Source organism: Atractosteus spatula, chromosome 18 (genome assembly GCF_055471065.1).
Source record: "Atractosteus spatula isolate fAtrSpa1 chromosome 18, fAtrSpa1.hap1, whole genome shotgun sequence".
NCBI classification, from domain to species: domain Eukaryota; kingdom Metazoa; phylum Chordata; class Actinopteri; order Semionotiformes; family Lepisosteidae; genus Atractosteus; species Atractosteus spatula.
Genome location: NC_142723.1, coordinates 5,188,762 through 5,210,628, shown reverse-complemented (window position 1 = coordinate 5,210,628; position 21,867 = coordinate 5,188,762). Strand labels below are relative to the sequence as shown.

General features: G+C 43.0%; 1 protein-coding gene across 1 annotated transcript in view; it reads left to right on the top strand.

Moving 5' to 3' along the window:
- cacna1ha (calcium voltage-gated channel subunit alpha1 Ha) overlaps positions 1–21,867 on the top strand; it is a 77,254-nt gene that overhangs the window by 47,382 nt on the left and 8,005 nt on the right. The window contains exons 15-29 of the mRNA XM_088936836.1: positions 1,141–1,527; positions 3,438–3,538; positions 4,293–4,416; positions 4,648–4,716; positions 5,023–5,207; positions 6,048–6,174; positions 7,692–7,817; positions 8,380–8,469; positions 9,370–9,562; positions 13,482–13,633; positions 13,910–14,019; positions 15,771–15,904; positions 17,305–17,375; positions 17,829–17,907; positions 20,026–20,147. Of these exons, the coding sequence (XP_088792962.1) occupies positions 1,141–1,527; positions 3,438–3,538; positions 4,293–4,416; positions 4,648–4,716; positions 5,023–5,207; positions 6,048–6,174; positions 7,692–7,817; positions 8,380–8,469; positions 9,370–9,562; positions 13,482–13,633; positions 13,910–14,019; positions 15,771–15,904; positions 17,305–17,375; positions 17,829–17,907; positions 20,026–20,147 (2,070 nt within the window). The remainder of the gene's footprint in view (positions 1–1,140; positions 1,528–3,437; positions 3,539–4,292; positions 4,417–4,647; positions 4,717–5,022; positions 5,208–6,047; positions 6,175–7,691; positions 7,818–8,379; positions 8,470–9,369; positions 9,563–13,481; positions 13,634–13,909; positions 14,020–15,770; positions 15,905–17,304; positions 17,376–17,828; positions 17,908–20,025; positions 20,148–21,867) is intronic.

The following is a 21,867-nucleotide window of genomic DNA, read 5'->3' as shown; positions in this document are numbered from 1 at the left end:
GACCGCGTTACTATACGATACACTTCGTAGATCCGTTCTGAGTTCGTGAGCCTGATCTGGAGCCACGTTCCTAGAAAAAAGGACAGAAAACGTGCTCGGATCGTAGCAAACGTAACGGATCGTAGCACGGATGTTTTCAGATGCTGGCCTGATCAGGGATGTTCTCTCATGTTTTAGGAAGTCGCAATGTTGACAGTTCCTTAGACAAGTAGCCTTATTTACACAGAACCCCCCAAGTTTGATGATGTCATTATTTCTCACTGAAGAAAAAAGGAAACACTAATATGTGTCATTAGCATTTTTTCAAGATATTTCAGCAGAGCAGGCCTTGTGGATCTTATTCCTGACAGTCAAAAAGGAACCCCCAATGGACTCTTGACATTCAACTTTGTTATTTTTCTATACTTAAGTGTAACTCCTAGATCATTCGTGTTATATACATGTATGTTTGGAAGTTTGTAGTTGTGAGCAATAGATATTGGGGTGCATCCATCGTTCTCATACTTCTCCGAGTTCTTAACTACCGCATTCTGGGTGCTGCTGTTTCCTCTCTCAGTCGTACACATACACGTACGGAAGGAGTATTTGGTATAGCTGAAAGGTTGTTTCTAAGGTTAAAAATGCTACAACTGAATGCTAAATTGCCGAAGGACTGACAGTTTAATAGACTCATAATAACATGATGGCATGTCATATCTCACATTGACACATGTCACATCACTACTTACACTAGTGTAAATACCCATTTACTCATTTATTTATCTATTCATCTGCTCATTACATTGTTTTATTTTTACTTATATACCAATACTACCTCAATAGCTGGTAATGATTCTCGGTCGTCCCCCATCGTGTGTGTTTTTTGTGTTGTGCTGTGACACTATGCTGACTGTTCTAGTGCACTGTGCACCTCGGCCCAGGAGAAACTATATTTCGTTCTCTCTGGTACATCTGTATAAGTGCAGAATGGCAATTAAGCGAACTGAATTGAACTGATATAATTTTACTGCTCGAGTGCGATGCGTTTGGCGTGGCACATGAGGTGAGGCCTCTCCGTCCTCACCCCACTGCCCTCCTGCTCCGTGAGGCCGACACGGGGCCGAGGGGCGTGCTCTGACCGGCCCGCGCCTCTGTCTCCAGTCCAGCCTGCGCAGCTCTCCCTGCCCCCCCTGGGGCTCCGGCAGTAACTGGGGCAGCCGGCGCTCCAGCTGGAACAGCCTCGGCCGCGCGCCCAGCCTGAAGAAGAAGCACCAGTCCGGGGAGCGGGAGTCCCTGCTCTCGGGGGAGGGCCGGGGCAGCACGGAGGACGAGGACTCGGACGGGGGCAGGTCCAGCGTGAGCGGGGCCTCGCTGCAGCCCTGGGCCGAGTCCCTGGAGCAGCCCGAGCTGCTGCAGGTGCCCGCCCCCCGCCCCTACCACGAGCACCAGGACTGCAACGGCAAGACCCTGCACCTGCCCCCCGACTTCTACCTGCGCGCCGACCCCCACAGGGACGACCCCGCCGACTACGATGACGACATGGACGATGTGAGTCCCAGCAGTGCCACAGCTTCCTAACTTCCTCCCCGCCCCCGGTAAACCCCACAGTTAAAGGCAGAGTATTTTAAGGGTCTGGCCGTAATGAAAAAGCGTAAGAGAGAGAATAAGCTTCCCCTCGTTCTGATCCTGATTAGGTTGATTCAAGTCAGATCACTTCACTTTATTGGGCATTTGTCTTTTTGCAAACCCCACCTTGCTCTCCATGAGACACGCAGACAGGGGGAGAAGCTGGGGGTCAGAGCGCAGGGTCAGCCATTTTATACGGAGCAGTTGGGGTTCAGGGCCTCGCTCAGGGGCCCAACGGAGTAGGATTCCTCTGCCGGCCGTGGGATTTGAGCCAGCAACCTTCCAGTCACCGGCGCAGATCCTTAGCCACAGAGCCACCACCCCTGAATTGTTTGCAGAAGGCGTTCTGATTCATTAATGAAGTCCTACGAATGCCTCGCTGACAGTTTTATTGGCTAATTGTGGTGAAATTAACAGGGGCACACGCTGCGAGAAGAGCCGCAGGGAATTGCATGTTGATTTTGGACTCATTAAGGGTTTGATACAATTTTGTCTCTCGGTTTTTTATGAAGTGCTTCATTTATCTATCAGCTGAAGTGGAACGACTGGCGTGGTGCAGGAGTTAGCAATCGATTGTAAATTCTTAGATTGGCCCCTCCTCGAAGGTCGCAGAAGGCAACAGGGCAGATTTAGGGAACGGAGCTATATTTTCTGAAACAGAGAGGAAAATGAGGCTAATAGTCACAGCTTGATTGATTGAATAAGGTAATTCACAGACAATGGTGATTTTTGTTTAAGAGTGTAAAATACCTCTCCAGTCCAGTTATACCATTCTAGTAATCAGCAGACCGTATGCTGCAATAAAAATTTAAGAGCTGTAAATTAAATTAAAGGCTCTTGAAAACAATGACTCACTGCTTTGATCTGCTTCGGCAAGACCTATTTGAATTAACATTTGTGCTCCCCCTTCTGTGTGAGGGATTAGGGACCTGTAACCACAGCTGAGGCTGGAGCACAGGCTTATAACCGCAGGAGCGGTTAACAGTATATATTCACAGTAGATTCCACATAGATGGACACAACTAACAACATGTCTGTCCATCTCAGTGGAAAAGAATGTTATGGACTATAAGAAAAAGTGAATCTTTATCTTTATTCTTATTTGTGACAGAGTAGTAATATCATTGTTTCCACACCCTTGGTGCTTCGGCTCTGCATCGTTTACTTTGATCACTGCTGCCATCGTCAAACAGGTGCAAACCAAACAAACATGACAAAAGCAGGCTCTCCATAATGCCAGAAGGTGCACTGTTCAATCTGCTTCGTTTTCACAATGCAGACCCATATCTCATATTCCAGAACCCCCACCAGGGCTATTAAAGAACCCCAGTCGTAGCTGGTCACCCTCCTCTGACAGGTGGAAAGAACAGATCCTTTAGTTTCGACCGGAGAAGACTGAGGACGCTGACAAAGCCAGTTCAGCAGATTCCTTCAGAGTGAACAGTGATTCACAGACCCGAGGACACAAGAGGAAAGTGTGTGGAAGTGTATTTGTGGGAGTGTGGAACAAGCTACCCAGCCATGTTGTTGAAGTCCAGACTTTGGCTTTTCTCCAAAAATAGATGGATGAGAGCCTTGTGGTCAATTAACTACTAACTCCCCAGTGGGCTACATGAGCCTAGTGGCCTCTGCTCGTTTGTAACCTTTCTTGCATTTTCATGGTGTAGCCTACACTTGAGTGAACAATTTCTGGACTCAACATTTCCCTTTATTTGCACTCCTCTTGGAGGCGTCTTGCTCTCCAGAGCCCACAAGTATGTGTGTGAGTGTGAGTGTGTGTGTGTGTGCCGTTGTGCTGGGCAGTGAGGTCACGCGTTTCGCTTTTGTTGCAGAGCTACTGTTTCCGAATCAAGAAGATGCTTGAGCCGTACAAACCGCAGTGGTGCAAAGACCACGAAGACTGGGCTCTGTACCTGTTCTCCCCTGAGAACCAGTAAGTCAGCCGCTTGCTTCTCCTCATGCTCGTGTGTTGACCTTCAACAGTGATACACTGTTTTAACACTGGGCGTGCTGAGGTTCTGAGGGATATTTCCCATCTGAATGGAATTGTTATCTTTGAAACTGAGCCACTCACTGTCAGGATGGAGTAGATTAAATTATTTTCCATTTCCTATCTTTTGTCTGATACAAAATATTCGTGCACAAATGATGACCCAACATCATCTTTGTGAAAGATCTCAGATTTCAAAATTTCAGATAAGCTAAGTAGCTCTGTTTTTCCCTCTCACTTTTGAAGGCATTTTTTTACTTTGACTTATCCAAGTCTACGTAGTCCAGATGGTCTATGTTATTGGATATGATCATTGCTAACAGGCTAACTTTTACTTTAAAGCCTTGAAAAATCACCATTATTAAACAAATTAAACAAATAATGACATCCTTATTTTTTCCTCCATTGTAAGATTTACAACATGTATTGAGTGATATCTTGGAATTTTACCAGGGGCGGAGTAATATAGCTCCAGTGATGTGAGAAACCAGATGACTGTGAAGCACTGATTGATTTTTGACTGGGATTTGAACATTGTTAAACGAAGGTGCTTCTGGAGGGATTAGGGATTGTCCAGTGGACGCCTGGACTCACTGTGATTGAACAGGTGGTGTGGTAGTGCTGTTGTTGGTGGTGGGGCCTGTTTGTCCTGAGGTAGCTTCCTGACTCGACACTCTGTTCTCGCCCTCCCTCCAAGCTTCAGATCAATGTGTCAGAAAGTCATCGCCCACAAGATGTTCGACCACGTGGTGCTGGTGTTCATCTTCCTGAACTGCATCACCATCGCGCTGGAGAGACCAGACATCCATCCGTACAGCACAGTGAGCCCACATCTTAATTATCTACCACTAGTTCAGAGCTGTTAACCCTAATCATCCTGATGAGAATTCATTTCATGTTAGCTAAAAGCCATTTAAAGATCAACACTTAATTGCATGATGTATAATGAATCCATACATCAGCAGCTAGTGTGATTGAGATGATAATATCTAGTGAATCTTCTCACGCAGTAAAAACAATTGTATGAACAGGGTTGTATTTTTTTCTTTCAGGAGCGTACATTTCTGAGTGTCTCCAATTACATTTTCACCGCAATATTTGTTGCTGAAATGACCGTTAAGGTAATTGTTTTGTGTATAGTGAACCTTTGGGGTGATGTAGGGATGCCATTGAAATTAATATTATAAATAGGTTTCTCAAAAATGTTTTATTAACATGTTAATACAGTATGATTGCACATGGAATTATGTGACTGCCATTCAGTGGATCATTAGAAGCCATAAGAACACCTGAATCTACTATAAAGAACGATAATAAAAGAAAGATAATATGCAACCATTTGAGGCACTATACGAAAATGTATATCTTTCTGACTGAATCTCCTGAGTCCATGTTTTATCCTTCGGATGTGTGATGTCCTGTCTCAGGTGGTGGCTCTAGGGTTCTGTTCAGGGAAGAACAGTTACCTGCAGAGTAGCTGGAACATCTTGGATGGCGTGCTGGTCTTCGTTTCGATCGTCGACATCATTGTCTCCCTGGCCTCCGCGGGCGGGGCCAAGATCCTGGGCATCCTGAGGGTCCTTCGTCTGCTGAGGACCCTGCGACCTCTGAGGTAAGAAGGGGTCATTTAGATGCTGCTTGTATGTCACTCATAGAAAACTGACCCCACGCTACTTTACCCAAAGGCTTCTGGGAGTGTGGAGCAAGCCACCCAGCCAGGTGGTTGAAGCCCATACATTCACGTCACTTCAGAAATGGCTGGATGAGATCCTTGGATCAATGAACTGCTGACTACTCAACAGGCTAGATGGGCCAATTAGCCTTCTCTCGTTTGTAATGTTTCTACTTGTGGTAACAAAGCTAAGTCAGCCTGGAGAGCAGTCTGACAGTGCTGTTATCACCACCCTGTTTCTTTAAAAGCTGAATCCTCTAGAACAAGAGTCTCACTAACTCGGGGCTTAGTTAGAGTCTTCTACTTTTTGTTCCACCAGAGCTCACAGCTGCTCTAGTTATTTACTTAACTGCATACTTCTACCCAGGCTCTGAGGTGATTTACAGGAAGCCTAAAGCTGTAAAAAAAATCTTAAGAACAATCCTATACTGTACATGTCTAAAAGATTCTGGTTCATTATCTACTTGACAAAATCGAGAGGACACTTGAACCTCCAGGCAGGGAGTTTGAGACCCCTGCTGTAGAGCAGGGTGGTAAAGACACATCTCTTCACCTGGGTATGCTTTCAAAAGTGCTTTGCACATCCTAAAGCTGAACTTTTGATAAAAGAACAGATTTGTCCTACTTTTCCCTGCAAGTTGTGGAACTTTCATTTCTTTACATAGAATTTCTTGTAATTAAGGTTTTCATTTCTCAGTCACTGTCACTTCATTAGCTCCGGTCTGTGCCTTTTCTCCGGTACATGTACATCACTGACAGCAGAGCACATTCTCCTTACAGGGTCATTAGCCGAGCCCCAGGGCTGAAGCTGGTGGTGGAGACATTAATTACATCACTCCGGCCTATCGGTAACATCGTGCTCATCTGCTGCGCATTTTTCATCATATTTGGAATCCTTGGTGTCCAGGTAAAGAAAATGAGTCAGGGATCAATGTCTCTGTGCTAATCAACTTAATTTCTGCTGTCTTATGAAGGGGCTGCAATCATAGCTGATCTGCCACTAGAGGCCGCTGTATCGCATCCAATCTTTGTAAATAGCCACAATGGGGACTAATTATTCTAATTACTGTATTATTGCTGACAGGTCTGGAAATGTACATTCTCATGTGGAGTTAATTAGCTTTTGTTTGGTATTTAAAGGTCCTGCATTGTGCTAGTAGGAGTTGGGTTTTTTTTTAGTAAGACGTTTGTGTGTTTGTGTGTTTGTGTGTTTGTGTGTTTGTGTGTTTGTGTGTTTGTGTGTTTGTGTGTTTGTGTGTTTGTGTGTTTGTGTGTTTGTGTGTTTGTGTGTTTGTGTGTTTGTGTGTTTGTGTGTGAGACCAGAAAAAGACCTGAAATATTTCTTTCTCGTGACACTCAGCGACTGTTGTGATCTGGGGGGTAGATTCGTGTTGTTGTTTGGGTGGGAAACGTTAAACATGTTTTCCACCAATATTGGCCTTTAATGTAGCACTGTATGCGGGAAATATCTCCCTATTGGTGAATGCAGTCATGAGGTAAGGATGCAAGGCGTACTGTAAGGAGACCAGATGGGCAAACAGCTCAAGAATGAATAGGGCCCTCTGTAGGGCTAGACTGAAATACGATGATCATTTCACAGATTTCTACAAATTCCTCCCTTAAAAAGTACTAATGCAAAATGTGAATTATAATTCAAAATATCATAGAAATATCATTGTTGTGATTTAAAGTATTGCAGCACAAATTATATAAAATAGCAAAAGAATTGAATAAACATAAGAGGGCACTGAAATTGTATTACGAAAATGTGACAAATATGCGATCGAACACCCAGCCGCAAGGAGAGACGTGGGTGCATGAGGGCTATGGTGTGAGGGAGGCTTAGGGAGTCCTCAGCTGGTGGAGACATGGGACAAGGTTTTCCTGCAGTTATGAAGGCTGGTACTCGATATGGAAACTGTGTACCAGCAAGGGTTTCCCTGTGGTTGGGAAGACTGGCACACGATATGGAAACTGTACAAGTAAGTGTTTCCCTGCAGTTGGGAAGACTGGTACTCATTATAGAAACTGTGTACAAGTGAGTGTTTCCCTGCAGTTGGGAAGACTGGCACACGATATGGAACTTGTGTACAAGCGAGGGTTACCTTGCAGTTGGGAAGACTGGTCTTTGATCTAGATGCAGCTTTACATGGATAGTATTCACTCATTAGGCTTCAGGCATAAATGGGAGCAAGCAGTGCAGAGCAAGTGGGGTTTTACACAGCAGTGAAAGAGTGCACTCTTTCTCAGAGTGGCCAGACGTGATCGGGACTTGTGCATTTTAACTACATCATTTTCGCACTCAGAAATGCTTGAGCTTTCTTTTTTTAAATGGGTTTAATAACATTGACTTTGGGCTTCCTGAACTGTTGATTTACGTTGTGCAGCAGACTCACAAGCTGAAAACAGTCCTCTGTGTTGCAGCTGTTCAAGGGCAAATTCTACTACTGTGATGGATTTGACACAAAAAACATCACCAACAAGTCAGACTGCTTGCAAGCAAACTATCGCTGGATACGAAGGAAATATAACTTTGACAATCTTGGACAGGTAATGGAGACTCCTTAAATGTGCTACATTTTTACTTCCAGATCAAGAAAATAAGAAGACTTTGCCCTGTGTCTTTATTAGACATTGTACTTTTCTTTATTTTTTTATTACAAAACGGATAAACACAAAGCTAAACACCTATGATGGTTTGAATCTCCTTACTACGCAATGTGCACTTTTGCAGTAAATGTTTTAAAAGCATTAAAATGTATTACTTTATCTGACCTTTATAGACTTCACATTTAAAATTAGATTTATATGCTACGAGGAGGTATATCTGTAGTGAAACGAAACAAGAAAATACTGGATGAAATTGAAACAGAATTACCTATTAAGTGAGTCAAAAGATGCACTCCCTGGCTTTCTTATCTAGGGTCTTTGAAGTGCAAGTAGTTTTGAGTTGTGGCACACATGCATAGCAAATCCTTTCATGAGGAAAATTCTTATCACTAGACAGTTTGATTCTGCCCAGTCTCACTAAAGTCAAACTTTCCTTTCTGAGGCACAAGATGCAGCCTGAATCTCTGGCTTGCAAACTGACTTTACTGCCATTGTTTTGCAGGCACTGATGTCACTGTTTGTCCTATCCTCTAAGGATGGCTGGGTTAATATCATGTACGACGGGCTCGATGCTGTGGCAGTGGACCAGCAGGTACGACTTCACTGAGCTTCGTGATGAATGGTATCAAATTCCGCTGGTTATCGTACTGATGCAGCCTGTTTGTCCTCTGTAGTAGTGTCCCATTTCACCTTGTTCCCCTTTGGCTAAATTATATCACGCTTAAGAAATATTCTCAGCACCTGAAACTAAATCTCTCATCCAGCCTTGGCCCTTTTTGCATCTTCTCGCCCCAAAAAATCAAGCACCTTCCGAAAAGCTCCAGCCTCCAGTGACCTAATTAGCTGGCTCTATCTGACTCATTATCCTAGGCTTCACAGGCAACCTACATTTTTTGTAGTACCCACAGAAAGCTGCCTATGATAATAATATTCCCATAAAGGTTTCTTCAAAATCCAGGCTTCCCCTAATCTCTCTGCATCTGGCTAACACGTAGTACAAAAGGAAGAGAATTTCTCTGCCTGTCTCTACTTGTGCTGTGCTACCCACATCGCTGTGCTGAATTGTAAGACTACTGACATGAAGAACTGGGACACTGGTCCTGTAGGGATTGACTGCACAGATCCATTCTTGTCTTACCTTAGCAAGATAGTTATTACGTTACTGAGAAGTAGAAGGTGATCTGACATGTTAGAAGTGGGAAGTTGCCAGCTTCTCAACAACCCCCACGGATCCGGTCTGATTCCTGTCGCCGTCGCGTTTTTTCACATCCGTGTAGGCGTCTCCTAACATGTGCGAGGTTATCCAGACTGCGAATGACTGTGAACGCGTAGCCTTGTGCTAGATTGCCATTTAGTGCGGTCAGCTGTCACGCTTGTCACCTCCGCCAATGTCGGGCTGCTTGTTCCGCAAGACAGTCCAGAATTTAGCGTGGAAACGGCTCCGCCAGGTCGCTCACTGTTGGCATTAATCTTTGTGTCCTGTTCCCGACAGCCCGTGAGAAACCACAACCCCTGGATGCTGCTTTACTTTATTTCCTTCCTGCTCATTGTCAGCTTCTTTGTGCTCAACATGTTTGTGGGCGTGGTGGTGGAGAACTTCCACAAGTGCCGGCAGCACCAGGAAGCCGAGGAGGCCAAGAGGCGCGAGGAGAAGCGCCTGAAGAGGCTGGAGAAAAAGCGCAGGAGTAAGGAGAAATACGGGTCTGGTCGGTAGTCCGCTGTCTTTCTGAGCCCTGCCTGCTTCCGCAAATCCAAAAGCCCGAAAGGCCTCTCGGCAGAAAAGGCGGCAAATTTGGACGTTTTTTTTCGGTTGTTGTTTTTTTGCGGGACGGCGGCGCGTCGGTCCCAAGCATGCCTCTGCATGCCACTGAGGGTTGCTGCATGAGGGCATGAGAATCCAGCCGCCTTGAGGGAACGGAAGCGAATGGTGGCCCACCGCACTAAGGGATCGGCTGCTCGTTACTGTTTGGAGACGCTGCCGGCCTCTGGGGTGTCGCGGGCAGGGACCCGGCCGCAGACGCCCCACCCCCCCAAAAAAAAAAGAGAGAGAGAAGAAACGCAATTCACAATTATTAGAAAGAAAACCCTTGAGCCCAGACTAGGACCTCATCCGGCTCCATCTGGTCACAGGGTAGCGTTAAGACAACTGAGAGTATTACACACTCCACCCGGATGCCATGTTAGCCCATTCAGAGGACAGAAAGGTATAATATGGGATGGAGAGAGTCGGTCCCTCTTCAGACAGAATAGTCAATAGCGTGTGCTATGCACTGAAAGACCTGCTTGTATTCAGAGCCTTCCACAGCTTGTACTTGTACAACTGGATGGACTGGGGCAACTGGGACAAAGTGCATTGCTTAGGCACACAACAGCAGGGTGCCACCACAGGGACATAGATTCAAACGGAGCAGTGGTAGGTAGTGGTTAGGGCTCTGGACTCCTAATTAGAAGGTGACAGTACTGCGAAAAAAGTTTAGACTCCCCTCGGGTAGATTTGGGTGAGTCTGACTTTGTATAAACAAATTCTAGAGGAGAACGTTAGGACATGTACTCGTCAGTTAAAGCTAAGGCCAAAAGTGGGTCAAGCAGCAAGACGACGATGCTGACCATACATGCTGATCCACAACAGAATGACTGAAGAACAACATGGGACCTAAAACGCGTTGAAATATTCTGGCAGGACCTGAAACAAGCTGTTCATGCATGAAAACCTGAAGTTCTGTAAGCTGTTCTGTAAGGACAAGTAAGCCAAAATTCATAAAAGCTGATGGGAAAAGACCGATAAACTGTTACAGGAGATATCTAGTTGAAATCATTGCAGCTGAAGGAGATCCCACCAGTTACTGAATCTAGGTGTTCTCATAATTCACACAGGATTATTTACCCTAATGGATCTCTTTGTTAATGTAATAATCCAAATATATCTTGTCTTTTGTGTTCTATGTTTAATCAAGTTATCTTAATATTTTATTTAGACTTTGATGAAGATCTCATTAAATTTAGGTCTAAAATACATGAGAATATTAACCAAACTAGGAGGTTTACAAACCTTTTCTCAGTACTGCAACTTTCTAATTATTAATCTAGAGCCCTAAGCATTGTTCTACACTGCCCTGTGTCACTTTCTAAATGTAGAGTATGTTGTTCATTAATTGAGTAAATCTCCACTCTTACGCTAAGACGGTGAGCCTCTGAGGAACAGTACACTGTATCACTTTCACACTGTATCTGCGAACAGTGAGGAAGGTCAGAAAGGTATAATGACACGGGCTGGAGAGAGTTCAGCCCTCTGCAGACAGAACAGTCACTAGCGTGCGCCGTGCACTGAAAGACCCGCTTGTATTCAAAACCTTCCACAGCTCTCCGGCATCTCGACTTAAGATCAAGCAAGGGAGAGCAATCATCCCTCATTTCAGTCAGTGGGAAAAAAATGAAACGTCAACATTGTATTTGTAAATTATTTATTAAATGAAGGACGGGATTGCAAGTTTGTTTTCAAAATCACTTAAACCTTGAACTGACTGGACTTGTATGACTGATAGCCCAGGACATACAACATGACAGGGTTATGTAGGTACAGAACTTGGAATTATTATTATTATTAAGTTTCAGTTGGTGTCCTAACATGCCTACGCTGTTTTCTTCTTTGTGGATCTGAAAATTAACTGCTGCTTCGGTCTTGTTTTGTTTTTCAGCCCTTGTATTTAAAAGTTTCTGATTTCAGGCTACTGTCTTGTACAGTATATTAGTCAGGAGTGCCCCAAGGCTTTGAGAGATTTCAGGTATGCATAAAACATGTAAGGCACCCAGGAAGATTGGTCTGTCGTTGTCACGTCACTTCGGTGAGGACGTGAGTTTCGACAATTCGGCAAATATGGTGACTGGCAGGCTCCTGCATTGGTTTTTATACTGCAGCTGCTGTTTTTCTGACGTTTTGCTCAGTTCCATAGGAGGCCACGGAAAAGGGTCTGGCTGCTCACTATCGTGTCATATCTTTTCACCCACCAATCTGTCACGCCTGCTGATGTAGCAAAGGCTTATTTTCTGTCATACAGATGATATAAAAAGTGCAGCTGATCGGAACCTGAGAAAAAAACATGGAGTACCTTACTGTGAAATTGTTAAATTGCCCGTCAAAGAAATGAGTGATATGACCTCAACGGCTATTTTATTTCTGAAAATTATGTCTGAGTGAAGTTGCTTTTTGAACAGGTTCGTTGCATTTGTGTCAAAACTGAATGTCTTATTTCTGGGTTTTCACCTCTGGTCCTTTTTGCTTCTTACTACAAATATTCTGCCTCTATAACAAATGAGTTCTGTTCAGCTTTCGGGTTCATTAAAATGAATGTCTCTGACATAAACAGGAAAAGATGGTAGAATAGGGGATGGACAATACAATTCCTTAGCTTTGCTTCTGCCTTCCTGCCTTTTTTCCACATCCAATCCTATTTAGTTGCTGTACAAAACTGTTCAGTACACAGTATTTGTATATACATTTCTCTTGGCTTAATTAAAAGATGGGGAATGAATCTAACTGCACTCCCAATTGTCGTTGCCTGAAAATCTGATTTTTCAAAATGGCAGACTCAGAAAGATGGCTGACAAAATGCTTTAAATGTGCCTTTACAGGCGTTCTTACAGTACGGTGCATTCTAATTGAAATATAATAATGTAGTTGTGGTTTTAAAGTATTATCTCTTGTGCTATTATCTTACTGTTTTGCTATCATTTACTGCAAATTCCCTTTTTGTGTAGCCATGTGTTTTGCAGTGCAGAAGTTGTATAGTAAGAGCCAAAAGCACTAAAGAAGAGGGACTTCAGTCTTTACAAGCACAGCCAAAAAGACTGCCGTGCTTAGCATGGTTTGTCTTATTAATTATTGCATGCCTTTGGCGTAGCAGGAGCATGGAACTGCTGCATGAGAGGAATTCTGTTTCAAAATGCCTTGTGTGGATTCTGTATTTCAGACAAAGTGTGCGTAATATGTTAAAGATGGGCGTTTCCTCCCTACATCTGTAAAATGTGGAACCCTGCCCAGGTTTCTAAATTTAAATATGAAAATGTCACACATAGCATGCAGGCATGTTTGCCCCCATAGCTGGGTTGTTTCTGTTTCCAGATTCCTCCAGAGGAGAGCTCCCCAGCACTGCTGTTCTTTGGCTTAAGAACTAAGGAAAATTTGCTTTGTTCAAGTAAGCTTGACTTGATTAACAGCACAGTCCCTCAGAGGCCCTAGCCTGTGGAATATTTAAAGAGAAAACCTGTGGGTTGACAGTCCTCGAGGGCTAGCAGTGAGGACTTCTCCTCTAGAAGGAATTTACCAAAAACAGTGACTAGGAGAAGAGAAAGATTTAAAAGTCTGTGTTGGATGATTGGTAGGCATCTCTTCAAAGCTTGGCAGCCTCTTCAAGGCTTGGTTTCCAATCTGAATTGCAGCTCAGGTGTAGAACTTTTTAAAAAAAAATAATGGATTGGATCTGTTTAGGCAAGGTTTTGCTGGTCTTGCTCAGGCTTGGCAGAGTTAGGCCTGAGGGGGTCCTAATGACCAGTGTCAATCCAGTTCAAAGTGCTGATGTCCTCTCTGCTTTGTGGCTGTCCATGCAGAGGCTCAACGCCGTCCATACTACGCCAGCTACTCCCCGGCTCGCCTCTACATCCACACGCTGTGCACCAGCCACTACCTGGACCTCTTCATCACCTTCATCATCGGGATCAATGTGGTCACCATGTCTATGGAACACTACAACCAGCCTCGGGTATTTCTGTCCACTTGAAACAATACTAACATCCACAGGCAACCTCTGGCTAAATGTGTGCCTTTACCTGTTTTATGTCCATGTTCAAAAATGATATCCGAACACGACAGCATCTCCCTATAGCGTGTGAATGCACGGTTTTAAGGATGTAGAATTGAGAACCACACCATTTTCTGCCCGTAGTGGTGGCTACTTCAAGCGACAGGTTTTTCCATTTCTTGCTGTAAATCAAATGTTAAACGTGTCACTGACTGTGGTGCTTCTCTTCTCCCACAGTCCCTCGAAGAGGCCCTGAAATACTGCAACTACGTGTTCACAATTATCTTTGTTTTTGAGGCGATGTTAAAACTGGTGGCATTTGGCTTTCGGAGATTCTTTAAGGACAGGTAAGGCAATGCGAAATGTCACGCGATCGCCTCTGGTTCAGCAGGCTTATGGAGATGTTAAGTATTTTTAAAATGCCTCCAAAATATTCATCACTGTTCAGTTCAATCGAAAAATATATAAAGAAGCTTCATGATAGTTGTGTGCTATAGAATTTATGTTGAAGTACAAATGCAATAACTTCACTTATGGCAAAGGTTTGTTTTGATTTTCCTTGTCTGAATCTGCAGGGTATTATGAGCTGCATTCAGAGCGCTCTTGAGCGTGCAGTGCGACTAGTGTTCAGCTGGTGTTACTTAAGTGTTGCCTAAAACACAGTGTTAACTCAACCGCGTTCAAGCGAACTGACAGTCATTTCAGATCATGAAGGAAAGGAAACAACACATTCTTGCAGGACGAAAGTTTATTGCCACTCTCATTGCAGAAAAACAAGGAAATGGCCTCAGGGGGAATTATTTTCCTCAGTTAGTAGACAGTCAGATGAGTCTGTCATTTTGTTTAACTGGAAAGATGTGAACTGTGTATGCTGAGGCATATATACCTTATGCAAACATGTTGGGTGTTTGTACATGCTGTATGTGTGCCCTCTACTCCATAGGACTGTGTCACAATATATTGTCATCATATTGTAATATGTGTCATGTAAGTGAGATATTGCTAAGAATGGTTTGATAGGTGACTTTCTGTGATCAGACCATAAGCATTAAACAAAATTTAGTTATTATTAGCCATAATAACCTTTACTTGAATAAACCTTTATTTGTTCCTATTATTAGACATGTTTGTCAGGATATATTAATAACACCGAAAGAGTGTCAGAAACGCAGACATAATAAAGTCTCAATCTACAGTACGTGCTTTAGATCAATTCCTGTCTGTGCTCTTTACAATGTGATGGTACTGGGAAAAACTGGTGGTGGTGACTGTTAAGTTGTGTGGACGAGTTTCACTCTCCTTGGTGTTAAAGCTTTGCAGCAGAAGTGGATTTTTCACATTTGCACTAGACTGTAAAAGGGCGCCGTCCTTCGGATGAGATGTAAAACCGAGGTCCTGACTCTCTGTCGTCATTAAAAATCCCAGGGCGTTTCTCGAAAAGAATAGGGGTGTTACCCCAGCGTCCTGGCCAAATGTCCCATTGGACTTTACCAGTCATGGTCTCCTAATAGCCCCTGTCTCTGAACTGGCTTCATCACTCTGCTCTCCTCCCCACTGTTAGCTGGTGTGTGGGGAGTGTACTGGTGCACTATGGCTGCCATCACATCACCCAGGTGGGGCTGCACACTGGTGGTGGTGGAGGGGATCCCCATTACCTGTAAAGGGCTTTGAGTGGAGTCTCCAGAAAAACACTATGTAAGCGTAAGGAATTATTATTATAAGGTGCTTGCCTTCTAAACATAGAAGGGCAAGTCTAGCTACTGTTAAACCCTCTTCTGGGGGAGGGGGGAATTTTGGTATAAAGTAAAAGCTAAAGGCTTTGCTGTTTTGTCATACTCATCAGTCATCACACAGCTGATTTTCTTAAATACTGTCCTTTATTTCCAAGTATTTCTGAGACATCCATCTTCATTAGAAGAGGTGATTGATTTGTATACATGCTGAAAAGCCCATGGGGAGTCAGACTTGTCAGATAGTTGCCTCTCAGCTTGATGAATGAGGAGCGACATTTTGTATTGCATTACTTCTCTGAATATTTAATAATAATAGGAAGTAGAGCGTTTATGAAGAACTGACCATTTTTTTTTCTGTTCCCTAGATGGAACCAGCTGGATCTGGCTATTGTTTTACTCTCCATAATGGGAATTACTTTGGAAGAGATTGAGATTAATGCCTCACTTCCCATAAATCCCACCATCATCCGCATCATGAGAGTGCTAAGGATTGCAAGAGGTATTGCTCAACGTTTGGCCTTAACTTTCTTTTTACTTTTCATGATACATTTCTCACCCCAAAATCAGGTCATGTTTGATGTTACAGAAAGATGTATACATATATCTGCATTTTTCATTTTTGATAAGCAAGCCTGCGTCTTTTTTTTGTTGTTGTCTGTGACATAAGGCTAATAAGCTGAAATCCTGATAAGCTGATAAACTGGATTGTGTAGATCCCACAGAATAAATTCCTGCGAAACTAATCATTATGAGGACTGAGCATATTATGAGGTTAGATTGCTTATGGATTGGTGTAAGTATGCATTGTCTTTCCTCTGAGAGGATTGCTTTCAGATCTTCCATTTTGCACATCTATTTTATATGCAGATATTTAAGGAACGGGACAGCATGTTGGCACAGTGGTTAGCATTGCTGCCTTGCAGCACTGGGGCCCAGGGTTCAATTCCTGGGGTGCACTCTGTGTGGATATAGTCTGTTCTCCCCGTGTTTGCAGGGGTTTCCCCTAGGTGCTCCAGTTTCCTCCCACTGTCCAAAGACATGGAAGTGTAATTGGCTTCCGGTAAAACTGGACCTGGTGTGAGTGTGTGCGTGTCTGTGTGTGCCCTTAGATGGACTGGCGTCCTGCCCAGGGTGTATCCTGCCTTGTACCCGTAGCTTGTTGCCTGATTAGGCTCCGGCTTGCTGGCAATCCTGGATTAAATAAATCTGGTAGGAAATGGATGGGTATGTGAGGATTCTGACCCCAAAATGGAATCCTTTAGTAGTGATAGTATATTGTTTTGTGCATGGAGTGTAGGATTTAACACTGCCACCACACAGCGGTTGAGTCTAGGTTTCATTAGGGACCAGGACAACGTCTGTCTGTGGCTTGACCTTGTGTTTTCCCACAATGTACCTGTTGTGGGCTTTTTGGTGCCGAATCATCCCTGTGTGCTTGTGTGTGCCAGTCCAGGGTGGGGTCACTGTCCTTTTCTTGGTGCCTTGTGATTCTGCATTAGGCATTGGCTCACCAAGACCATTGCCAGCTATGAGCAGCTTTCCAATAATATATTGGGTAGCTGGAAGTTGGAAAATTATGAGTGGGAAACCTAGTTTTAATCAGAGACTATACAGGCCAAGACTAATAAAATATACATTTGCAGAAATAGCTCCTCTGTGATTAACAGATGTTGGCTATTTTGTTGGGGTTTTATTTTAGTTTGGTTGAAACACAAAACCACCTAAGAATCTCCAAATTAGGAAGCTTGGAATTTAGAATTTTACTTACGCTAGAAAGTAAATTGGGAAAACTTTGTCCTGTGTCAAGATGGTCTAGTGAATAATTGCATAATTAACTGTGTGCTCATCAGCCATTTTCTGATTCAATGGGCTAAGCAGCTTCTGACTTTCTGTTCCCAGTGCTGAAGCTGTTAAAGATGGCCACTGGGATGCGTGCTCTGCTGGATACAGTAGTGCAGGCTTTGCCACAGGTAAGGCATCTTGGAGGAGACTTGGGTATATGTCTTTGTAATTGGAATATGCATCTGCTGTATCCTAGCTAATACAGCTGGCAAGATTAAACAATTTTAGTGATTATTAATTTCAAATGGGTGCTTCTCTCCACACTATGACACTTATATGACACACATCATTACCTGTATATAATGGTGCTGTGAAAAATAATATACAGTATATAATGCTTACCCTACTTGACCTTCTTTGTTTAGAGTGGCTGCCTTCAATGCTTCCTTTAATTTCTGGGCAATAGAATTTGTAAGGATAAATTCCCCCAGACGAATTCCAAGGTCAGGCAGAGCATGCTTGATTGAGACTATTTTTCGAGGACATTCTTGAATCAATAAACCCCTCCACTAGCAGCTGTGTGCATGAGAACCTTTGTTGTGTTAGAGCTGTGCATCATTCTGTCTGTCTGCTCTCTCCAGGTGGGGAACCTTGGTCTGCTGTTCATGCTTCTCTTCTTTATCTATGCTGCTCTGGGAGTGGAGCTCTTTGGGAAGCTTGGTGAGTTCTTGGTGTCACTGCAACTGTGAAAGGGGAACTGCAGTCCCAGTTTCTCAGACCGGTTATTATCGGTAACAAAATTAATTCATTGAGGTTATAGAATAATTGTACAAATTTCAAATGAAGCACAAAACTTTGCTAAAGTACTGTGAGTCGCCATGTTGTCACGAACTCACATTTGAGTTTTCACAAATTAAAGATAAGATCATTTTATTAGCCGCGTACAATTTCTTGTATTAGGAATTTGTCTTTTTTTCCACATACCCCAGCTTGCTCTCCATGAGACACACAGACAGGGAGAGAAGCTTGGGGTCAGAGCGCAGGGTCAGCCATTTATACGGTGCCCCTGGAGCAGTTGGGGTTAAGGGCCTCGCTCAGGAGCCTAATGGAGTAGGATTCCTCTGCCGGCCGTAGATACAAACCGGCAACCTTCCAGCCACAGGTGCAGATCCTGAGCCACAGAGCCTCCACCCCTGAATTGTTTGCAGAAGGCGTTCTGATTCATTAATGAAGTCCTACGAATGCCTCACTGACAGTTTTATTGGCTAATTGTGGTGAAATTACCAGGGGCACATGCTGTGAGAAGAGCCGTAGATACGAACCGGCAACCTTCCAGCCACAGGCGCAGATCCTTAGCCACAGAGCCACCACACCGCCCTTTACGATGTGATGCAGCCCTTCCTGCTCACTAGTCTCCATAATGACTAATGTAATGAGATGTACAGGTTGTGTAGCAAAACCATCTCAAAATCCAGAGCAATATTTCTATTGAATTAAAAGAGATGTATTCACAAGCCTGCTTGTTTACAATATAATAGAGCTGCAACACGTCACTGGAAGCTTTGTTGCTTCATTCGAAACTGCAGAATATGGTGCTGCACATACCTGGAAATTTTGTCTATTTTGTGGTGTAAATTGGAGGTTTTACATGTAACTGTGTGTATTTTACTTTTATTATGGTTTGAAATGCACTCATCATTGCTGATTCTTTTTCACCCTCAAAATATATAAATATGCATCTCCCCTTTAATGGCATTCAGACTGAGAAATCTGATTTTTTTAAAGAAAACAACTTATTTCCATAAAATCCATTTTGGAAACACACTATGTTTGTAGAAATCCTAGGCATGATGAAATTTGTACAGTAAGGTGTTAGATTGCACAGCATACTCACCGCAGGAAAATTCAACATTGCAGTTTATCTTAACATTGATCTCATAAATGTTGCATGTACAAAGCAATCAGTTACACCCAAGGACTGTAACACCCAGGTACTGTATAAACTGAAAATATGGAGAATCCCAGTTGAATTCACTATGAATTGTTACTATTATTATTATTCTCTGCAGATAACATCTAAGAAAGACAGTACAAGGTACAAGAAACATCCACAGAGCACCATTCTGTAACAGATCTTTCTTTGAATGGCCCCTAGGCACAAACTGACATTTTCTTACTTGTTATCGCCCATTTTTACCTTAAAGGTGACTCTGAGAATGAAACATCCTTTTTAGACAAACATATCAGGGCCAGGAAGCTCCAGACCAGGATCAAAGTTCTTCAGCTCATAAATGACTGGTTGTCATTCATGCAATCTCCTGATTTGAATGAATAATATTAAACTAAATGTTAGATGGTTAATTGGACAATTTACATAGGAATTACTAATATGCTAATGCTTCCAGGGGTTAAAGATCAAGATATAATTGGTGTAGGTGGACTCGTACTTTCAGAGAGAATCATCAAGGCAATGTAGCTCTGTGCCACTGTGACATGTATTAAAAAGAGATGATGCAAAACAGAAGAATGTAAAATAACCTAGGTCAGTGGCAATTTATATAAAGGTTTTTTTTTTTAATTGCCTTTTACCTTACCTTTTTAAATTACCGTATTTGTACCAAGCGCAGGTACAAATTCTCTGGAGGAATGTTGAAAATATTCTCTGGTGCATTACTGAGGGCTAATATCATAATATCAATAAAGTTTGACCATAGCGTATCATAGATCATAATGAAACATCACCGCATCGTGCAATGACCATATAAGAATGATTTTTTGACATATATGTCTTTGCATATATTTGTAAAGCATTTATATCAATTCTCATTTCCCTTTCAGAGTGTAACGATGACAACCCCTGTGAGGGTCTGAGCAGACACGCCACGTTTGACAACTTTGGAATGGCCTTTCTCACGCTGTTCAGAGTTTCTACAGGAGACAACTGGAATGGCATCATGAAGGTCTGACACCTCCGTGAACAGATTGCCTGCTATAGTTTTCTCCCAGACTTGTGTGACAGGCGGAGAATGCCTTTGGCCAGGGGTATTCAGTCCTGGTCCTGGAGGGCTGCTGTGTCTACAGTATAGGTTTTCATTCCATTTCGGCTCTGAATGAGCTAAATTAGCCAGTTACTGGGCCAGTTTACAGCTTCTTTACATGCTGGTGCAGGAAAGGCAGGACATGGACTGCACATCCCTGACACAGGCTGAGCAGATCTTTCACCGATCTGCACTACACTGTACACTGCAAAGCAATTACAAATTTCCTTTTTTTTTATTCTTTGTGGAGGATTTGATCTATAAGCTTTTAAATTGTAAGGCAGTGGTAGCCAATGTGTGGATTTGGATCCACATATTGGTTGATCTCAAGATGAATGTGGTTAAGGGGCTAGCGTGTGCGAATAACCGTTTTTGTATGTTGCCGATAGCATAAAAAAATTGATTTTCAGCTCCTCATCATGACACGTACAGGTATACAGTTGTATGCAAACGTTTGGGCACCCCCTAGTCAAATTGCATGTTTCACTGAATCTCCAAGTGAAAATAAGAAAAGTTTGCAGGGTACAAGTTTAAAGATGAAATATGTATGCACATTTTAATGCACAATTATTCATTTTCTGCATTTAACAGACTGAAAAAATAAAACAGTGAATCTGGCGTGTGCAAATGTTTGGGCACCCTTCATTCGTTAATATTTTTATTTTTTGAGGTCTCAAAACTTGATTGACTTTTTAGGCCTTGAATTAAGCCAGGTGAATAAAGACTCTGACCCTTCTCACCTCTCAGGATGTTGTGCCTACTCTCAGCAAACATGTGCTCCACTAAGCAGCTGACTGAGGACTTGAAAATAAAGATCACTGACTCTTACAAAGCAAGGGAAGGCTATATTTCATTGCTTCCAGCTTGGAATTTCCACTGTCAGAAACATCATTTAGAAACGGAAGTTAGGGGGAACTGTTGAAGTCAAGGCATGATCTGGAAGACCCAGAAAAATAGAAATAGAATTTCTATAATAGAACTGCTCGTAAACGGGTCAGATATGCAAAGCAGAACCCACCTATCAGTGCAAAGGACCTGCAGAAAGGTTTAGCTGAGACTGGAGTAGTGCTGCAAAGGTCCATAGTACAGCGTCGCTTACACAAAAATGATCTGCATGGAAGAGATGTCAGAAGGAAACCTTTCCTATGACCTCATCACAAAAGGCACATCTGCAGTACACAAAAGTATGCAGAACAATTCTTAGATCAGCCAGAAACTTTTTGGACTTAAGTGCTGTGGTGGACTGATGAACCAAAAATGGAACTTTTTGGCCACAACCACAAAAGATACATTTGGAGAAAAACAGGTGAAGCATTCGAAGAAACCGTTAAGCAATAAGGGTGGATCTGTTATGCTTTTGGGGTTGTGTGACAGCCAGCAACACAGGAAATGTTGTATGGGTGGAAGGAAGAATGGATTCAACTCAATGTCAACAAGTCCTAGAAGCTGATGTTCTAGAGTCGCGGAAGAAATTGAAGCTGAAAAGGGGTTGGATATTTCAGCAAGACAGCGATCCAAAACATACCTCAAGATCAACCATGAAGTACTTACAGGAATGAAAGATTAAGGTTTTGGAATGGCCTTCACAGTTCCGAGACTTGAATATTATTGCAAGTCTGTGAGGAGATCTCAAACATGTAAT